Source organism: Fusarium keratoplasticum, chromosome 11 (assembly GCF_025433545.1).
Source record: "Fusarium keratoplasticum isolate Fu6.1 chromosome 11, whole genome shotgun sequence".
Taxonomy (NCBI): Eukaryota; Fungi; Ascomycota; class Sordariomycetes; order Hypocreales; family Nectriaceae; genus Fusarium; species Fusarium keratoplasticum.
In genome coordinates, this window is record NC_070539.1 from 390677 (window position 1) to 411365 (window position 20689).

General features: G+C 50.1%; 7 protein-coding genes across 7 annotated transcripts; 4 read left to right on the plus strand and 3 right to left on the minus strand.

Moving 5' to 3' along the window:
* Positions 1–545: 545 nt before the first annotated feature.
* NCS57_01293200 (uncharacterized protein) lies at positions 546–1489 on the plus strand (the record flags this gene model as incomplete). Its single annotated transcript, XM_053062586.1, has 2 exons — positions 546–846; positions 903–1489. 2 exons carry the CDS (start codon positions 546–548, stop codon positions 1487–1489), a joined length of 888 nt encoding a protein of 295 aa, XP_052907481.1.
* Positions 1490–2030: 541 nt separating this feature from the next.
* Positions 2031–3749, minus strand: NCS57_01293300 (uncharacterized protein; the record flags this gene model as incomplete). The annotated part of the gene is made up of 1 exon (XM_053062587.1): positions 2031–3749. One exon carries the CDS (start codon positions 3747–3749, stop codon positions 2031–2033), a length of 1719 nt encoding a protein of 572 aa, XP_052907482.1.
* A 1366-nt stretch (positions 3750–5115) lies between these two features.
* Positions 5116–6509, plus strand: NCS57_01293400 (Oxidored-FMN domain-containing protein; the record flags this gene model as incomplete). Its single annotated transcript, XM_053062588.1, has 4 exons — positions 5116–5290; positions 5352–6019; positions 6068–6418; positions 6468–6509. The coding sequence occupies 4 exons, from the start codon at positions 5116–5118 to the stop codon at positions 6507–6509; spliced, it is 1236 nt and encodes a 411-aa protein (XP_052907483.1).
* Positions 6510–8438: 1929 nt separating this feature from the next.
* Positions 8439–8929, plus strand: NCS57_01293500 (uncharacterized protein; the record flags this gene model as incomplete). Its single annotated transcript, XM_053062589.1, has 2 exons — positions 8439–8769; positions 8820–8929. The coding sequence occupies exons 1-2, from the start codon at positions 8520–8522 to the stop codon at positions 8927–8929; spliced, it is 360 nt and encodes a 119-aa protein (XP_052907484.1). The 5' UTR covers positions 8439–8519.
* Positions 8930–9657: 728 nt separating this feature from the next.
* NCS57_01293600 (MFS domain-containing protein) lies at positions 9658–11424 on the minus strand (the record flags this gene model as incomplete). Its single annotated transcript, XM_053062590.1, has 5 exons — positions 11185–11424; positions 10843–11131; positions 10658–10792; positions 10385–10611; positions 9658–10335 (listed from the first exon to the last, which is right to left on the minus strand). Exons 1-5 carry the CDS (start codon positions 11341–11343, stop codon positions 9658–9660), a joined length of 1488 nt encoding a protein of 495 aa, XP_052907485.1. The 5' UTR covers positions 11344–11424.
* A 1337-nt stretch (positions 11425–12761) lies between these two features.
* On the minus strand, positions 12762–16761 carry NCS57_01293700 (uncharacterized protein; the record flags this gene model as incomplete). The annotated part of the gene is made up of 12 exons (XM_053062591.1): positions 12762–12807; positions 12861–13621; positions 13671–13806; positions 13982–14760; positions 14811–14928; positions 14975–15305; positions 15358–15473; positions 15524–15621; positions 15670–16212; positions 16260–16362; positions 16414–16488; positions 16541–16761. The coding sequence occupies 12 exons, from the start codon at positions 16759–16761 to the stop codon at positions 12762–12764; spliced, it is 3327 nt and encodes a 1108-aa protein (XP_052907486.1).
* Positions 16762–17533: 772 nt separating this feature from the next.
* NCS57_01293800 (uncharacterized protein) lies at positions 17534–19547 on the plus strand (the record flags this gene model as incomplete). The annotated part of the gene is made up of 5 exons (XM_053062592.1): positions 17534–17972; positions 18020–18101; positions 18149–18306; positions 18355–18730; positions 18779–19547. The coding sequence occupies 5 exons, from the start codon at positions 17534–17536 to the stop codon at positions 19545–19547; spliced, it is 1824 nt and encodes a 607-aa protein (XP_052907487.1).
* Between the last annotated feature and the right edge of the window lie 1142 nt (positions 19548–20689).

The following is a 20689-nucleotide window of genomic DNA, read 5'->3' on the forward strand; positions in this document are numbered from 1 at the left end:
GATGCATTAATGGCCACCCTCAAAGACCGCGATCGAGTCAAACCGAGGCTGAAATATTCAGCTCGAAATTGTCTTATCGAAATATGCTGACCAACCAGGAATCAAAGCTGCGGAGCACAGAATTATACTTTCCGCAGGTTTCTCATAGCGTGGTTTGGCTCCGCCGGCCGAAGGCGCAATTTATTCGCCCGAGTCGTGTTCACTAATCGGAAAATATCAGCCACAAGGGGCTTTTACGTCAGGACAGTCAACGCCAGCAGTGATGCCATTCGCAAGCTTGACTCGTCTACTTCTTTGATTCGGATTAAGGTTTTCCATAGTCCGCGCATTAATCAAGGTACGCGTATACGCATTCAGCTGTCCACGTCCCATTTGTCATCAGAAAGCCAGTGTGCTTTGTTAGCATTAATGACGACCTGAGAAGAGGTTATCAGGAAGGCCAGTATGTGTCTCTCAGTTGTATAAAGCAGCGGCGGGATAACTTTAGTGAAGATTGTCCATCTCACTCAGACCTCCACCATAGCCAACCCGCCTTCTCCCAAAACATGTATCCCCTTCGTCCCTTGAGCTTGGCCATGGCCACTGTCATGGCCTCATCTGTCCTTTCGTTAGAACTCCCCAAGTATACGGGTCTGAAAACTGCCCAGAACGACAGTATCCTCACCGTCACGTTCCACAACCCGTCTTCACCTGTCAATCTTTGGAACGAAGACACTCAAAATGACCTGACTGATTTGGTCTCTCGGCTCCAAACTGACAATGAAACAAAGGTTGTCATCTTCAATAGTGACGTGCCTCGGTTCTTTGTCGCCCATCTCGACCTCACCCTACCTGCTCTCGCTAAGCGTAAGATCCCAATCCATACAAAACGCCGTAAGAGAATCAGTTCTAACGGAACACAGCTGATTTCGTCGAATCATTCGCCACTTTGATGTACAATGTATCGAGGCTGCCACAGGTCACCATCGGCGCAGTCGAGGGCCGAGCACGAGGCGCTGGGAATGAATTCCTTGTCGCTCTCGACATGCGATTCGCCACCAAGGTAGACACCGCGTTTGGCCAACCCGAGGTCGGCAGCGGCTTGTTTCCCGGAGGAGGAGGTAGTCAATTTCTTACGAATCTAATTGGTAGAGGACGGGCGATGGAATACATCCTCAGCTCCAAGGACATCACTGCAGTCGACGCCGCTGAAATTGGCTGGATCAACAAGGCCTTTGACACGTCGCGTGAGCTGTACGACTACATCGATAAGCTCGCGCAGAGACTGGCCTTGTTCCCCCAGTCAGCTCTCGCTGGTGGCAAGAAGACTGTTCACCGAGCATCGCCGTCGCTTGAACATGTTGTTGCAGATGCGAAGGATTTCTACAAGCAGCAAGGCGATCCATTGGTGCAGGAAATCGGAAAGCGCTCTGCTGCGTTGTCTCAGAACGTGTCTGTTGTGGACCTGGAGCTCAATATCCCCGAGGTCCTCCCTCTTCTGTATGCCTAAAGTTGAGGATCATTCCAGCGGTGGGCGAGAAAATGGGTGACTGCCTTACCTCGACTGCTTGGTCTGTATCAAATGTACTTTTATCTTGAGTGGTCTAGTTAAGCCCATAGTTGTTAATTTTAGTCAAAATCGAAGTTCTAAGATGAGCACCGCTGCGTTCAAGATGCCAATATATGCCGACATTGAGTGACTGAAGAACGTGATAAAAATCCCGTAGGTTTTCTGCGTGTTGAAGTAGAAGTTTCTTGGCCAAGAAATTGAGCCGGCACAACAGGGCAGGGTAATCTCGAGATTGCTAGGGTTAGAGGTACAGCTGTACATTGCACTACGGGTGTTCGGTCCTGACCCGGTTAGAATTATAGTAGTTGCAGTTAATGATAAATTAAATGTTAATTCAAATGTAAACGATCGAAAGAATAGTATGAACGAAAATCGGAGGCCCCCCCCAAGCGGGTACGCAAACTGAGTTGCAACCACTCTTTGGCATCAACGAAATTGATCGCAAGCCTATCGAAGTGAGACTCTCCACCGATGATTTGAATCATATAGTGGCCCCAGAAAGCGTGAAAGAATATTCCAAGCCCTTCTGCACGTCCCTGGTCAATTTGAATCCATCATACAAGATGGGATCCGCCGGCGTGTTTGCAACAACCAAGCTAATCTCCTCACCGTCCGAGACTGTAATGGATCCAGATCCTTCTTCCAGAGTCTTATATCGTACAGAACCTGTGCTAGTATCCCGAACAGCAAATTTTGCGGTAAACTCGGCCTTCTCTGCAAGCTTGATGTCGACCTCGACCGTGGTGGCGCCTGACGTGGTCAAAGGGATGATGTTGCAACCCATGTATCGCGGCTGGCGCTCAGGTAGAACCTTGTAGGTGTTATCATACTGGAGAGCGACGTTTTTGTAGTTGATGCCATGTCTTTGTTGCTGGAACACCTTCTGAGCGGGCGCGTGTCCAATATCAACATAGGCCATGCGGGCCCAGTATGAGCCGACGATGCTTCCGACCTTGGTATTCGCCACACGCGCGAGAGTATGGAGAGGCGTCTCGTTACTATCCTTCTTGTATTGGACCATCAACTCACGCACCACATGTGTTCCCAATCCAGGGATGTCATCAGGGTTGTTGGTGAGATAGGTGAGGAAAGGCCAGGCTTGATAGTAGTTTCCAGTGCCGGAAGAGCCGTCAACGATGACTTGGAACGAGTCTCCGATGAGCTTCTTAACTTCGATGATACTTGAAGCAGCCGACCTGTTAACCTTTACCCGAGCTGGGGCGCAGATATCAGATGTCTGGTAAGTCTCTGCGACCCAGTTCGCAACAGTTTCCCACCAAGCTCCTGTTCTGGATTGATACACCCATGTTCTCTGGTGATAGTGAAGGGCGTGGCCAAACTCATGAGCCGTGACACCGGAATCAAGCCATTTGGTGACAACATCGAGATAAGCAAAGCCATGCTTGGTGTCGGACCGTTGAACACCCGCCGAGCTGCCAAGATCGCTAACAGAATATACGTTGGTCTTGCACCAGGGACCCTTTTCGCCTTCAACGTAGTTGGACAAGCCCGGCGATCGCCATCCCAATGTATTGACGAGGCAATCGTATTCGCCCTCTAGGAGGTCGAGGGTCTTGTTCACATTGTCCGGAATGGTGCCATAGATTCGGAAATGCTCCGATTCCTTGTAAATTTCTCCGCCAGGGCCAATGTTTGGGTTCGCAGTGAAGACGGCTGGAGGACCTCCTTGAGTAGAGGCAGGTGAAGCGGATGAAACCGCACTGGTAGTGGTGATTCCATCAGTAATTGAAGAAGACAAGGTTGAGACGGTTTGAAGTCTTGAAGTGGGCCCGGTCGAGAGCTCTGAAGTCGTGGTTGGGGCCGAGGTATTTTCGGTCAGTGAGACTGAAGTCGATTCGGAGGTAGACTCTTCGGAGGTGGTTTGGGTGACTTTGTCAGCAGAAGTTGTCGCCGAAGAGCCGGAAGATGTGAAGATAGTAGAATCAGTAGAGATGGTAGGTTTGGTCGAAAGGGATAGAATAGTGGTGGAAGAAGTAGAACCGACAAAATCCGTAGAGATGGCAGATTCGGTCGAAAGAGTCAAAGCAGTCGTCAAAGACGTGAAAATGGCGGAGTCCGTAGAGATGATAGTATCAGTGGAAAGGGACAGAACAGTGGTCGAAGAAGTAGAAACGGTAGAATCTGTAGAGATGGAAGATTCAAGCGAGAGGGACGAGGCAGTTGTCTCAGACACCTGCATCTGGCTTAGTGCATAAGTAGACACGAAAATATTCGACGAGATGGCGGGACGACACCGGTGCCCTCCATTACTGTGCCTTGGCTTGGGAAGGGCGTTGGAGGTAGAAAAAAAGAAAAAAGGAAGGACAAGAAGTTGGATAAGATGAACCATGTTGAAAGAGCGGACGGCCTCGAGAAGCCAATGAAAACAATGTTGATTCTGAGCTACCTACATTCAACCCCGTATCCCGGACAAGCCGTCTCTTATACTGTTATAGAGCCTCATCTCCCCATAGATCGAAGCTTGAGGATAATGTTGTGTTTCGAGTTTGATGTTTCGAAACGTGGAGCAACAGTTGGGCCGGTCGTTTGAAACCACGCCAGATGGATCAACCGCACGAACCAGAAGTTCATGTATCACCCAGGATCTAGTGTGAACAGCTGCCAAATGTCGATCGCCATTACCGGCTGCATTATCACGAAATAAACAACTGGAACTGTCCGATAACAATGGCGCCACTCCCACGTCTTTCTCTCTTTAGCTCCCCTAATCCAGCTAGTCCGCTGCTGTCATGAGATAACCAACGGCGCCAGTTGAAATTGAGGAGTGATATTCCGTTTCGTTCATGGTATACGCGTATCGGGATAATTCTAACCAAATTGACTGCCTGCTTGCTTAAGGCATTCTCTCTACGAGATATTGCGTGTAAGTCATCACTTATTCTATTGGGGCTGACTACACTTCTGATAGGCAGAGTAGGATCGATACAGTTCTGACAGATGTATGGATAAGCCCTAGCGAGCGGGCCGTGTTTCGCCCTTGAGCCAACAAAAAGGCATGGCGTGACACTTGGCCCAGAGTTCATAATGTTACAGCACTGCCGATTTTTGATGTGATCGGATTGCTTGTTAATGATGCGGCAGTCGATTGCACTCGGTTATCGCTTATGACGTTATGATGCCCATGAATTCCGCGATGCCGAACGACCTCGGCGCCGCGGACTTTGGCCAAGGCACCAGCGGTAGTTGCGTCAACCTGAGTAACCTCCAGTCCCTTGACCACCTTGTTCGACCATCGGGAATATTAACACATCATGTCCCCTTGCCAGAGTATTTATCGGATCCACACCAATGGAAAAGCTTGCGCCGGATTGATAACTAATCAGAGATGGCACGGCCGAGACGCGGACGGACCCAAGTTGCGCCGACGCCATGGCGTAAAATTGCATTCGGTCTAATGCCATGCCGTCGACGGCTCCGTGACGTGATTGGCACTACCGAGGCAAAATCTTTCACTTATAAGTTTTTCAGGGGCAGCAATTCGCAGCATCAAGGCATCGACTTGTTACCATTCGTCAACTCTTAAGTTACTGACGGAATTTTACACCATGACTTCCCACATAGAGCAACCGATAACGCTGAACAATGGCTTGACGCTGCCAAACCGGTTAGCCAAGGCCGCCATGGCGGAGAACTTAGCAGATGGGGACCTTTTGCCAACCGATCAAGTCTATACTGCCTACAAGACCTGGGCCAATGGCGGCTGGGGACTGCTCATCACAGGTAATCTCGCATCTTGTGTGAGCAATCGATGGAACCATTGGTCACTGACTGCTGTATCAAGGAAACGTTCAGGTTGATCCTCGTCACTTGGGTCAAGCTGGAGATATTGCCAACAATGATTCCATCGACAGGAGCCGCATTCTAGACAGCTGGAAGAAGTGGGCATCAGCCTCTAGAAGCGGCGGAACTCCGACTGTGGTCCAGATCAGTCATCCCGGTCGGCAATCTCCAGTCGGCGCCGGCACTCGAGGTTTCTTCGACAAGACGCTCGCTCCTAGCGCTATCCCTCTGCGTCTGGGTAAAGGCGTGTTCGCAGGAGTAATCTCCAGACTATTGTTCGGAACGCCAAGAGCCATGACTGTTGCGGAGATTTTAGACGTTCAGGATCGCTTCGTCAAGACAGCAGTCCTTGTCGCCGATGCTGGCTTCGACGGCATAGAGCTTCACGGAGCGCATGGATACCTCCTCTCGCAATTCTTGAGTCCCAAGACTAACCAGCGAACTGACGAGTATGGAGGAACAGCTGCGGCTAGGGCAAAGATTGTGGTCGACATTATCAAGGCCATCCGCAAGGCCGTGCCACGAAGCTTCACAGTTGGCATCAAGTTCAACTCGGTTGATCACCAGTCATCACAGGCCCTGGAGGAGTGCCTCGAACAACTCCGCTTGATTACCGACGCCGGGATCGACTTTCTCGAAATCAGTGGTGGAAGTTACGAAGAACCGATTGTAAGTTTCTCCTCCCGGTCTATTGCATGTTTCTCACAACGTCCACAGGGTATCGTAGACCCCGATAAGATCCCAGCCGCCAAGAAAGAAAGCACAAAGGCGCGAGAAGCCTTCTTTCTGGACTTTGCGACAGCCATCAGAGACCAATTCCCCGGTCTGCCGTTGCTTGTCACGGGCGGTTTCCGCAGCCGAAAGGTCATAGAGGACGCCTTGGCAAGCGGTTCGCTCGACATTGTCGGTCTGGCTCGGCCAGCAATGCTAGATCCCTCTGTTCCGACAAATACCCTCCTGGATAAGAGCAAGAAGGATGATGAGGCGCGAGCCATTGCAATCTCTATTCCTACGCCTTGGCTGTTGAAGAAGATTGGCAACTATGTCATCGGAGCCGGTTATGAAACGGTTTGTTATGTGACCCCTGAACGTGACAAGGTGTTAACATTCAATCTAGGCCTGGTATGGAAGGAAAATCAAGACCCTAGGTAAAGCGTAAGGTGCCGAAAGGGAGGGCGTTCTGCCCGGAGGAATGAGTCATATTACAGGTATTGTTATTATTTACCTAGACAGCGAGTCGGCTACTTGTTATTTTTCGAAGATATATAGATAGATGCCTGTTCGAACTCCAGTCACAGCCTGAACACCCACTGATATTCCACTGTCAGTATCGGGAAGTATACAATGCTTGTGGATCCTATCAACGCGTGCATAGGCAATGGGGCTTGGCCTGATCAGTCGGGACCGAATCCTCGGATAAGCGAGTCGAACGAGAGCAACGGAAGTCATAGAGCGAAGAAATTTCTCCTTGTGATGGAGATACTTCGAAATACCTAGACGAGGCGTTCACATGCCTCTCCTCGACATGAAAAAAGCTATCCATCACATGAGTCTCAATACGCCGTCACGATGCACCTGAATACGATGTCAGCGTTCCAAGATCTGCAGGGCGGCCGCCGGAGCAGGTAGATCGTGTCAGTCAGTTGCTTAGGCTGCCTATGATGACTGAAGCTTGGTGGATCTTGTGATCATGAAATGAACTACGGCTTGGTCCTGGTACCAAGGTCTAGTCATATAACCAAGGCCCCCGAGTCCTGGCCATCTCTACTCAGATACCCCAAACACAAAGTAAAAGATGAAATCATCCAGACATGCCTGGCATTTGAGGCTCTTCCTTTGAGCTGGCAGAGCTTTAAGGATTGCGACGCTCCGGCCAATCCATGTCAGCATCCCTTGTCCCCGCAGCACCTAATAATAGACCTTGGCTCGCAGTAAGACCTCATTGATCGACATGAAAAAGACGGCAACGAATAAACCTGCTTGTCCGCTCCCGCATCCGCCGGGGAAGCTGCAATCCAACGCCTTTTGCTGCAGGGCAAAAGGGGTCTCCTGGGCAGTGCAGATCCTCCCCACACTACGCAAGACACATACGTGTATGCTCCAAAAAATTCACAGTTTTCAACGGCCCATAAATCCGAATTACGTATGATCCAACGTGTAAAAATACTATTTTTTCTGTAGGTATCCGGTGACGTCTCTTAGGTGCTACACTGGGATGCACCTAGCAGACCGACTTGCGATACTCGCCACTCGATCCCAGTAGGATGAGAGGGATCTCGCAAAAATACGATGAATCTGCCGATTCGGCCATGGGATTTTCTGGAATCTTAAGATCTGCAATTTGGTAGGAGCGGACCATCGGCGATAATGGGGCCGACGTTCCTCTTGCATGTCCACGAGTCGTCTGCACATGGATGATCTATTCTTGGATCTGCAATTGAGGCCAGGGCGTCTGTTGCAGGTGCATAGTAACGTAGTATAGAAACCTCTCTCTGGGCGGTGATTAACAGTTACAAGCTAGAAAGACAAACAACAGGAACCTCTCAAGCAACTTTCAAGCTTCCACGAACTTGGCCTCTAAACCTATCGTCGTTAATAGTTCTATCCACTATTCCCAATAGTGCAAAACTCTGCGTCCACCGAGACCCGGCACTTCTCTGTGAAACATTGGGGAGAGGCTGTGTCCATAAATCCTCCGCCACGAATAATCTGCCTGCACGTACGTCGGTGTGGATCATGGGACCCAGCATAAACAGTCGTCATGATCCAGCCAGTTGTACAGGCATGAAATACGAAGCAAAAAAATCAGGAGATGCAGCAAACAGCGTCTTTGAATAGAGCAGTCGTGCATTAAACACCATAGATGGTGATCAGTGGGTTCGACGTGACCCAATGCTGACACGAGGTCTCGTATCCAGAAGCTGTGTCTCATTGTCCACCCAGGGAAGTCTTACATTGTGTGAGCTGCGTGCTGGAGTGGACGATGACGTAGTGGCCCGTTGATGTAGATGATATGCATCAAAGTGTACACAGCCATGATTCAAATGATATAAAGGTGGACGAATCCGCCTTCATCTGATCAACTTACCCAGCAATCACTCACCAGCAAACAAGCCTACAGCACAGCTTCATCCTCACTCCAACCTCAACTCAACCGCCCACCATCAACATGCACTTCACCACCATCGTCGTTTCCATCGCTGCCCTCGCCATGGGCGCCTCTGCTGCCCCAGCTTCAGGCCCCTACGACCCCTTTGCCCAAGTCCGCCTTTACCCTCAGTCCGACTGCGAGCAGCCCAATGTTGGCTACCTGAGCGTCCGACGATCCGGCATCAACAAGTGTGGTCAGCTCGACGGAACCTACACCATCAAGTCCTTGAACATTGAGCAGCTAACCGAGAATGCCAAGGGATGCACACGTAAGCAGATGACTTGCAACCATACAGCCCAATACTAATAAACATCTCAGTCTACACCTTCAGCGATGGTTCCTGCAAGGAGGACCGCCAGGCCGTCTCCGCTGGAAGCTGCCACACTGGCGCCAAGCAGTACGGTAGCTACCTCCTCTCTTGCGAGTAGAGTGCATACGGCCTCTTCTCTGATGACTACGAACCTGTTTTATGATTACGACCAAGCTTAGTTTATAATGGCCGCGCAAGAGATTCTGCTCGCCGGCGCCGGTCCTTGAATATTAGATAGACGAGATTTAATCTCACGAGTCACTCTCATTAGATTTCAATTTGTTCATATACAGACTCATACTATGCAAGCGTCTCTATAGTTATACTGACCACTAAATCCTTCCTCAAGTCTATTAAAACCTAACAATCGTCCACCCTATCCGTACTCCTAGTCGCCCAGCCCCCTAATTCCATTTCACGGAACTTGTCAGCACAATCAATAATGCGTATTGCGCAATATTGAACACAGGAAGTCTTTGATCACCAATGGTCCAAGTCTATCTAAGCTTAGCTTCTGCTCAGCCTACCAACAACCTATCGCATCTGGCAAAGCTGAGATACAACACTGATAAGAAACGACACGATGCTCCGAATTGACTTTGTTGGTGCAAATCAGTGGGGCCAGCCATGGCGCAATTTCATAGTCGCTGAGTCTTCAGACAAATCGGGCGCACTTGTTGACGATTCGCTAATCGTGGGCTTTTTGGCATTATTTATATAAATTTCGACTGTTGACGGTATCTCTCATCCCATGGGCGGACCGCAGTGAAAAGAACAGGAACCATGTACATCAATGGTTCCATTCGAGAGCTTGATGCTGTCCGATGCAGAGGGCCTCTGCTCTCCTTACTGGTCAACAGCCTTATCATTTACCACAGCGCCCTCCTCCACACCAGGTTGCTTGACACCCAGCTGAGCAGTATCCCACCCATGCTCCTGGAGATAGTCGCGGAACTTCTGGTCTTCGATGGCGATAGTGTCCTGACCAACATGCGGGATGCAGATCAAAACAATGGCGGCAGACAAGATACACAAACTCGACGATACCCAGAAGGGGTACTGAGCTGACTCTGTGTCGTTGCCACCGGCCTTTTGGATGTATGGAAACACCCAGGTACCAACAAAAGCACCAATCTTTCCAGTAGCAGCCGCAATACCGTAGTATCGTCCTCTCACACCCGTCGCCGAGGTCTTGGCAGCTAACAGCCCAATGTTGTTTCCGGGTCCCAACTCGCCGAGGGCCTGGAAAATGCCGAAGACGACAGCAAACGCAGCGATGTGGTTGGAAATCTTGGAGTATACTCCAGCCATGATGAATCCGACGATGGCTTGAAGCGTAACGCCGAGGGCGAGAGTGTATCGAGGGCCGATCCAGTCGCTGACAAAGGCACCGAGAAGAGTACCAGGCAGGTAGAACATGTTGATAACCGTGTTCCAACCAAAGACTGTAGTTAGAGGTGCATCCTCGCCATAGATGCCAGAAAGAATAGACGACGAGTAGATTCCAAAGGCGTAGGATGAGAACTAATCTGTTAGTTTGATGAACGTGACTTGACGGGTCTCGGATACTCACGTTGTAGAGGAACCAGACCAGACTGACGCACAGAAGTCTGAACCAGTAATAACGCAGGACCAACCAATAAGGTGTCTGATGTCTCATGGAGTGCTGCGTAAACTCTTCAGGCTCCTTGAGTCCAAGACGCATGACGAAGAGGACAAGGGGAAACACAACACCGATTCCCAAGCTGGTTCGCCATATCGTGCTGAGGTGGCCGTTGTGGCAAGCGGCTGCGACAACATCTGAACTTGTCAGTTTCCTCTTTTAGCAAGTATCCCCAGTACTTACAAGGAACAAAAGCACCAATGACGAATCCAAAGTCAATCATAGAGTTGGTGAAAAGAATGAACCACCTGTTTCGGGTTCCCTTTTTCATCTGACTACTGGACTCGGCGCATCCGACGCTACCAGCAGGATATTCACCTACAATTGTCAACCAACTGTAGCACAGGATGAAAAGGATGATGTCATACCTCCGATACCGATACCCACAAAGAATCTCCAGGCAGTAAGCATATTGAACATGCCTACAGGCTCCCCATGCCAGTATGATCCAGTGGCCAGTGCAGTGAAGATGATGAGGATAACGGTAGATACCATCAGAGTGTTTGTTCGCGACCAATGATCGGCCAGGAAGCCAAAGATCAATTGACCCACGACGGTACCGGCAAAGGCAATATCGGCAACATATTTGAAGGCGTTAGAGTTGATGTAGACGTCTTTGTACTGAATTTTTAGAGTCGTGTTGACGGAACCGATGACCTAGCTGTCGCATTAGTAACATGCGGCCTAGGATCTCAATTCTTGATTCTCACGTTGTTGATGTAGCCATCAGAAAAGAGACCAGCTCCGCAAGCAAATACAGGAAGGGCCGTCTCTACCCACGGCCTTTGAGGACGTGGCTCGATGTCTGCATTGTCGCTGTTGTGAGGCTCAACAGAGTTCTCCTCGCTCTTCTTTCCGAACCCAAACATCGTGAGGGGCCCACAAAGGCGATAGCAATCACTGTGGTGAGAATGAGCTGAGGTCCTCCAAATGGTGGACAGCAAGATAAAGTTATAGGCTTGCAGAGGTGGCACGACAGTCTCACAAGGCGACACAAATCACCAAGGAGATTAAAATCACAAGTCTCAAGGCCCGAATCCTCGGTGTGAAAAGAAGGAATGGGCTCGAGAAAAGCTTCTGAAGAGGGGAAAGGATTGAGGACAACACAAGGGTCGAATCCGTCAAACCAACGGTGTCTCCACTCGAGGGAGCAGAAGTTCCTCAGGATCGGAGCATGCTTCCAATAGCTGCGTGCGGGAAATAACCAATGTGATTGGCTTTTGGGGGTGATACGTAATCATCATGGATCTCGGGTTTGGTGTTGATTTGCTGCTGTGGCGCACCAAAGGCTTGACTACTCGGCATAAACGTCCCGAGCAGGGGACAATCAATGAGGGTCGGTGGACGATTCAGCTACAGCTGAGATGATCTTCAAGAGATTTTCCTCTTTCTCTTTATCGGCCTCGCCTGTTCTCACCACGGACTCCCCGACGCGACCTTTGTGGCAGGTGGTATCACGCAGGGTGGATTCTGGTGATAATTGGTGGCCGGGTAACACGGCACTAACAGCATCTGTAAGGATTCAGACTGTGGATGTGTTAATTACAAGGTCCACACTAACAGACTCTCCAAACATGTGATGAAGCTGTTGATGTCAAAGCTTTTTACCTACCAAAATGCTCGTAGCGTAAAGATATAAAGCCGAGGCTACTCGCATTCTTTCAAGTGACTCCTCAACACATGATCGCCGACGTTGAATGAGCACGAGAGCAATTACTCAATCCGTCTTGGCCTCTTGTTCGTTGCCTTGGCACGTCTTGGCGATTGGGTTCAGCTGATTGGACATGGACACGCCGATGCAACGTTACCGGCGAGGTCGATCTACCCTGCACCAACCGCGATAATTGGGATTTTCTCGTAAACTGGTTGGTATTATTCCTTGCATTGGGGGTTTTCGCTTGGATGATTTACCGTCAGCCTAGATAAGGCTTCTAATCTTCATGCGATGATAGCCGATGCCTCTGAGCGAAAATACGGCCACCAACACGTTCCATCGTGAGCAAGGATTTTCACCGGCCCGACAACCAAGCATGATTTCAAGTGTCAAACAATCAACAGAATTACGTATTCAGACACAGAGCTTGGTGCCCAGATGACACTAGGATTATCCACAGTGCTTCATTGTCACGTCTTAATAGGCTGATCGCCCCCACGGGGTTTATGCATCATCACCAGCCCCAGGTTTCTGCCCCAGACAAAATACAGAGGAATGGAAAAATGGATTCCTTGTTTATAGGGACCATGTTTCCACGACAGAGGTATCAATATCTGCTTCCTGTTTCCCTTTTCACCAGAATCCCGCCAACTTCGTCAAAAATCCAACTGGGTTGATCCTGGAACACAGCTGTCAGTCAGGCATTGGTCAAGGCCAGCGAGAGGAACTTACATCATAGCACCCTTGAACGTCTCCTTCAAGACATCACCTGGGGAACCGTGGCGAACAGCATTGACAATGTTGTCAAATTGCTTGACAAACGTGTTCGTCACGTGGCTGGTGACCTGGTGGCCAATTCCATCCTCAGGTTGTGCTACCCGTACCTTGTACTTTGTCCGGAGTTCTGTCAGGCTCACGTATGTGTCGTCCTCACGGACCACATCCATGTACTCGTAAGCCTCTACTTGCCCGTTGGCCGGTACAAAGTCGAGGCGGAATGTCAGGTCAAATAGGTTGTAGGCGACTTGCTCGCTGCCTCCGGGGGCGCTCGGCTCGCGTAGCGTGAGCTTTGTCAAGATGGGATCTTTGGTTGCAGCTGAGCTCAGAACAAGTGACATTCCTTGCGGATAATTTAGGGCCTCGAAACGAGGAAAGGGAGCCTTGAGGTATAGAGCATCCTCATTTTTACCAAGCTCCGCTGGACGGTCGAACCGACGACGTCCATAATAGTCGTCGACATAATCTCGCCAACCACTTGTCTGGTCTGAGAATCGCCAGCACAGTCGGATTGGATCGCCGTACTTGAGCTGGTTTGCGTCTCTGCCGCCGGCTTTAGCATTGGCTTTGAGGACTCGCCAGTAGACAGGATCCGGCTGGTTTGTGATGGCAGGCATAAAGACACCCTGGGCATTGCGATACACGCTCAAGGTCAGAGAGGTTCCAGGAGTGGATGGAGCTTGGGACTTGATGGTGATGAGGGACTCGTGAGTGAGCTGTCTACGGGTCAGTACTGCTCATAGAACTCGATTTTGGAGCGCTCACGCTGTATCCTTCTGGAACTTCTATTGCCCAGACTGTCCTACCGTCAATGGTTGCAGGTGAGGGCTTTCCTTTAGAGTCGGCTTTTGGAGGCAGAGGCTTCAAGGCTCGAGGATTGATGAGAACTGGAGCTTGGGTACTAAGCGTCTGTTAGCAAAGTCCAACAACAAGCCATCGAAACTTGCCTTGGTGGTTGGAAGATGGCCTGAGTCGCCGTCTTTGGCGTCTGATATATCCCGGCCGTTGCATCCACCTTCATCCTACCTCCCTCCCACCGGGGAGGGGATGATATGATCTCCGGTATCTCGTCGTACTTTTTTACAAAAGTTCGCACGTAGATGGGAGGTTTCTCAGGCTGATGGGCCAAGTAAGTCTGAATGGCACCGGAATCGCTGCCTTTGGAGATTCCGACGTCCTCCTTCTTGCTCTCCTGCCCATCTTTTCCAACCTTTAAGCCTGCGAGAGCTCTCGAAAGGCCTTCCAGAGTGAACATGACTTTGAACCGAGCGTTGACGACTCTGTTCTGAGGAATGATGACATAGTCTGTTAGCTTGGGAACAGCTTGAAGGAACCACTTGTTGACTTCTTCATAATGGGGAATGGCCGAGACCACATCCATGACGGCTGTGAGTTGAGATTGCTGAATAACTCTCCAGCTATTCACGTCGGACCCAACGCTTGTCAACCAGGCTGGAGGATCTGCTGCCAGGATGGTGTTGCCGCCAGTAGCGTTGAACGACAGATGTTCTACCTGCTTCGTATTTTTGTTACCTTGCTCCTGATGGCTCTGATTCTCATTGGAGGCCTTCGTCGAGCCGCTCGCAATCAGACGGAAGCCCACAGCCAAGCCTACACTGGCCTTGAATTCGGATCGGGCCATCGACTCTTTTTCTTGTTCTTTTGCGTCGAGAGTCTTTGAGGTCTGAAGACAGCCTCCAAGGACAATTTCGCTGCAAAAGACCTGACCAAACATTTGGTGAAGTTTGCGAAGATCATACAAGTTGCGTGTTTTGCGGATCTTTTCAACCGCGGCAGCAAACTCGTCTGTGACTTCTAAGTCTTCGGCGGGTAGATACACCGTCACGCGAGGTATCTAGGTTGCGTTAGTCGATTGATGGCAACACTCTTAAATGTGAAGCCGACCTTGTAGGTAGCAACCAAAGACATCTCGGCTCCCTTGGTTGCCTCTGATTGGCCTGATCCATGCTGCGCCGCTACGCCACCTTGTGCTCCAGCGGTGATGCCGCGGAAGCCTCCAGACCTATGCAAGGTTAGATGCGAGAAACAGTTACGGGATATTTGCTCACGCTTCAAAATCGAAAGTCGTTTTATCAAAGTGATTCTCAGCCATTGACTGCGAAAACGCGTGTCGCACGGCAGCAACCTCGATGCTGGAGTCATCGGTGACCATAAAGTTGGGGATTCCATGGGCCTTTCTCGGCATGTATTCCTTCATATCATCCGGAGTTGGAGCCGCTGAGCCTTCTTTCGCTTTGGAATTGGGGTCCTTGTCGTCTGAGCCACTCTCAGAATGCCCTTGGTCTTGCTTCTTGTCGGTGGCAGAGGACGTTGGAGTTGACACTTTTTCGACCTTGACATTTACCTTTTCGAGGTTGAGACCCTTTCGAAGTCTAAACGCTATGATCGAGTTAGAAATCAACCTTTAAATAGAGATGTGAGAGATAGGTACCAGCATGAGGAGCCCGGCGAATCTTGTTGCCATCAAAATCTATGATCCATCCACAAAAGGCATTACCATTCTTCAAGATCATGTCCCACTCTGTTTCACTTAGCTTGTGGATGTTCCTGCCGGATACATTTAGTACATTTCCCTTTTCGGAATAATGAAAGCTTACGGCAGAGCCCCAGCTGCCCCGGCATGGTCCTTCTCGTGGAGCATCTCAGTGGGCTGGAGGTCAGTCTTGTCACGATGTAGTTCCTGAGCTGATCTGTCCTGTTGAATGCATTAGCGCTAGATCGACTTGGCATTTAGATAGCATACCGTGAATGACATGTCAAGACTCCCTAGCTTGGAAATAACCGATTGGTCTATACCCGTGGCCCATTGGCCTGGGGCACCGCCATTGGGATCGCCATAGGGGTGCCCTGAGCCCGGAATGGACCCCGGACTACCACTCGTCACGCCCTGGGTTGATTGAATGGCCAAGAGCCCTGTTTTCTTCAGAAACACTGGAACTGAAGGGATCTTCTCAGCTCCACTGATGGCTGGATTCACCATGACGAGATACTGTAGAAGGGAAACATTGTCCTGAACTGGTGTCCCGTCAGGTAGACAGAAAATGTCTTGTCTGGAGTCGACGCTCATGGACTTGACAACTCCACGCAAGGTATGTAGCGTAGTATCGGCGGCATTCTTCCCCTTGAAGGCCCCAGAGTCGAGAGATGTCTCGATGTTGCTCCTTTGAGAGTCTATTACTCGCAAAAATTTCAGCAGGAAAGGCTTCTTCAGGAGAGCGGTAAAGTAGGTGCTCGCTTGAGTCGAAGGAGGCCCGCTAGAGGTGACATATACGTTGAAGGTTGTATCCTTTTACCGTCAGTTTGTGACAGTTTATTTCACTTTTGGCAGCCTACCTGGAGGGTTGGCTGTCTCTTGAGCAGTGCGAAGTAAGCATTCAGGCTCAAGTCATCTTGAGTTGCTGCGCCCTCTTCATTACAAAAAGCGAATGGTGTCGCACTATAGGAATAGCTGTTGGCAGTTGTTCGAGGGCTGAGGTGAAAGACTCACGCTGGAAAAGACTGCATGAGGCGATTTCTAACAAGACGTAACGTCACATAGCTTCTGAAAACACCCAGGTTTGGTCTAGTAATGAGTCAGTTAACCACTTCGTCTCAAAGCAAAGCTCAACACCTACGCATGCAACGGCAGGGTCGTGAGCAAAACTGCCTTGATGGGGGGCCCTCGAGGCTTTTCCTGAGCATCGTTTTCTCCAAGTTTGCCCTTATCCAAGGGCACTACAGCCGGGGTTTCAGAAGAAGCGATGCTGATGATCTTCAAGGAGAAGGTATTGTTGTGCGAGCCCGGGTTAGCTTTGCCCTGGGCAGGAGCTGTGACAAAGGGCGTGTTCCCAGTCATTATGACTCAACAATTGCTTAGAGAGGGTTGTGGAACGACTCACAACAGAGACTGTCTGTCAATATCTCAAATACCAACAGAGGCGAGGAAACAAGAGCAGCACGTAGACAAGAATGTGACCACTCCGCTGGACATACGAGCTGCCCATGGACAGCCGCTCTCATTAACTCGATAAACGAATAATCTCACATGCTTATAGTCCGTAGACAGACAAGGAATTACTGACCCATCGCTGACCTCGTCACTCGGTGGGAAACTGAGACAATCTCTTTCTCCTGCAGCAGTAAATAGATCTGGACTGTTGCCAGCGCTATCACAGTTCATTCATTGGTCCCGACTTTGCCGGACAGCAACTCCATTGCCGAAGAATCACCAATTAGAGGCTATTCCCAGCAGACTAGCAAGGATACGAAAGGTCCGAGTTGCCAATGCTACAGTACCCCACCACCAGCTGAAGCGCTGAACCAATGAGATAAGCGGAGTCGATGAGTTCCGTGGTCTAGCCCGTCGATAGTTCGACTTGGCTCGGGGCTGAAAGGTCGTTTCTGGCAATGTGGATAGTCTCGTGTACGCGTCATGTCTTGAATCTATCGACGGAGACATCCTTGGCTGCATACGAGCTGGCCGGGATGCACCCATTGTAAGAGTCTAGATGCTAGACCCTGCAAGTGACACGAGATCAAGTCATCTTTCAAATGCTGCTTCTTCAGCGTGGTTGTCTCTCAACATTGTCGTTATCGTCGCCCACTCCAGCAGCATTGTCGTCACCACGATGGGAATTATCCTCGCCCCGTACGATGACTCTATGCGCCTTGGCCAGGGTTACAACTCGTTCCTCCACGCACCATGTGTATACGATGCGGTCAGGATTAACCAAGATCGTATTGGCCAAAAGCCCGCCAGCAGCGATGGATCTGTCTCGCAGAATGTCAACTACTCATCGAGGTTTGTTGACAAGATGTCGGATGTTGTTAAGAGTCTCAATGTGAGCGCTGGTTCTTCCATCAAGAATGGAGGCATTATCGGTTCGCGCAATTCTGTCACTGTGGACGAGACCAAGTTTGCGGCAAGCGACCTCAACGCCATTGTCTCGGTCAAGGTGGTCAACCAGAAGACAGAGTTACTCGAAATGGCACAGTTCAAGGCTGAGGAGGGCCTCAACTTGAACAGCGAGTCGTTTCTCAAGATCTACGGGAACTGCTTCATCTCCGGTATGCAAAGCCCTTGAATTCTCTCGATGCAAGACTGATGGGCCAAGGTTTTGTCGAGGGCGGGGAACTCACTGGTGTCGTGTCAGCCAAGGTGTTGGATGTAGAAAACAAGACCGCTGTCGAAGAAGCGTGAGTAGATTGTCTGGAAATTCACACCGGCCGCTAACACGTACCAGCATCAAAAGTCAAGTCAACTGCTGCTGCATTTCGTCAGGTCACAAGATGGACTTTAAACTGAGTGATACTGATTCCTTCTCTGAACACGAGTCGGCGATGAGACAGACCGAGACAACCATTACGGTCAGTTGGTCTGGAGGAGGCCAGATCAAGCCAGGTGCGTGCATACTTTCTCTCTGACATTTTATCTCTAATGTCATAATAGAAGAGGAAGAGTGGACTCTCGAGTCTCTGTACGCGGCGGCGGCAGCGTTTCCATCAAGGGTGGCGCAGTGTCCCCAGCGAACATGGGCCATCCTAACTCCCTACAACCACACAAAGAACTTTGTCGTGTGGGCCAATGATCAAGGCATCCGGCTACCTCAGTTTGAGACGGCACAGGTCTATGCCGATGACTTGCTAGACATGTACATGGAGTACAAGAGCTGCGTCAAGCAAATCCAAACTATTCTGGAGAATCCCGATGCCTACCTTGTTAGAGCAGTTGAAAATGCCGTTGGTATTGACATAGGAGAACTCATCAAGGCGCGAACCTCCTTGAAAGCCCAGATGAAGGCAATAAGCCAGACCATAGACAAACTGTGAGCTGTGATCACGTTGGATATCAGCTTTTGCTAACATGTTTTCAGTGCTCTTCGTCCTGAAGACATTGACGAGATCGAGAAGCAGCATCCCATCGAGGCTCCAGAACTTTGGGCCGCTCGGCTCCCAATCCGAAAAGACCAAGCCAATGAGACTCCGAACCAGGCTGCAGGAGCTCTCTCGCTGTTCTCTTTTGAGTCATCTGACGCAGAACCAGCTTTTGTTAGCTCCGACGTAGAAGCCTACATGTCTGCCGAGGAGAAAGCCGAAGTCTGGTCCCCCTCCAACCGAAAGACCTTCAGCCACATGTTCTTTGACAAACCCATAGGGAAGCATACCGACGGTTCCTTCTGTGATGCTCTGGACATAGACGAGGGGAAGCTGTCCTCGCCGTGGCCTGACAGGTTCTGCTTCTACTCCATGTTGGCCACAGACGTCAAAAGTAATGTCACTGCGAAGTCGCTCGCCCATTTCTCGACGGATTATGGCACAAGATCCTTTGGTCATGGCCGCTCGATGCAAGACTCGTATGAATTCCAAGAGACGGCAATTTTTGAGATGCGGAACCCCGACGAATACGTGACACGTCTCGTCATGTACCCTCCAATAGCCTCCGAGTTGGCCCCAAGTATCACCTACATGGTATTTGAAACTAATAAGGGAAACACCTTTGAATGGGGAATCAAGAGAGAAGGGTGGCACCTCGACTTGCCAGCGCCCCCGAACTGCGGCTTGGTGGGCTTTTACGGCGCATCTGATAGCAAGTCAGTCTATCGACTGGGACCTATATGGCGAAAGAGCCGTGCCTTTCGCTGAAGGAGATTGGGACGGGACTAGATGAGATCTTGTTGATTTGTTCCTTGGGATATGCAGTTACATGGAATTCTTTCAGGCGATTAATGACTCGTCATCAGCCACTATCTCCTTAACTCAACTGGAGGCCAAGATGAGTGACTACGATGCTCGAAACAAACCCAGCCATTTTTCTTCGAGTTGACACTTAGGAGTTCATGGCTAAACTCTTAGTAGAGCATGCAACATGTCTCATCGTGGCCCTCAACGTGGATACTTGCAGCGGAACTTATTCCGATACACCATGAAGTGGCCAGAATCTGGAGTTACGTCTGGATCGTTCAGCTCATGTCGAACATTGCAACTATTGATGATTGCATGAAACTAGAGCGGTCCCGACCGGTCCCAGAAGTGACAGGGGTTGATGGGTATGGGGCTGTTCCTAGGGTTTACTAGCATTCACAGATTACGAGGAACTCAAGATGTCGAAAGAGGGGGCTTTTAATATTAACGGCAAGTGAGATGACTGGAACATTTAGGGCTGTCGTTTACATCGTAGGAGCTTTCTTCGGTGCCTCCAAGTCTGCCAGTCAAGATGAACGGTCTCGGGGATCAATTTTCGTCACATGTCAGCCTTGTCGGAAGGTTCGTTTATCCAATACCGTCGACAGACGTGATTCATTAACTTGCGCTCAGAGATCAACCCTTCAATTTCAACTCTCATCACTTATTCTCCATTCCCGATCCTACTCACACTCAGGCCCAACCGCAACCCAGCCCAAAAGACAAGATTGAGGTAGATACCTACCAGATCGCTGTTCCAAATGGAGACTGCTCAGTCCATCTGCTTGTCGAGAGAACGGGGGTTCTTCTTGGGAAAATCCTCAAGAGCATCCTCATGGATGGTGGTAACGACGGTTCGCCATCTGCCGAGAATGCTGCCGCCATCATCGAAGAGTCACTCAAAGTTATTGGAACCAGATACGACCAAGCAAGCTCTCCCGTGATCAAGTTTGACGCATGGATTGTCACACACTGGGACAACGATCACTGGGCAGGCAGTCTTCAGATGTTTCAAAGAGATATGGGCGCACACGGTCGGTCGAATCGCATGAAGTATGAGGGCAGAAAACCACTTACGCATCTGTACTGTCCAAACTGGGCCG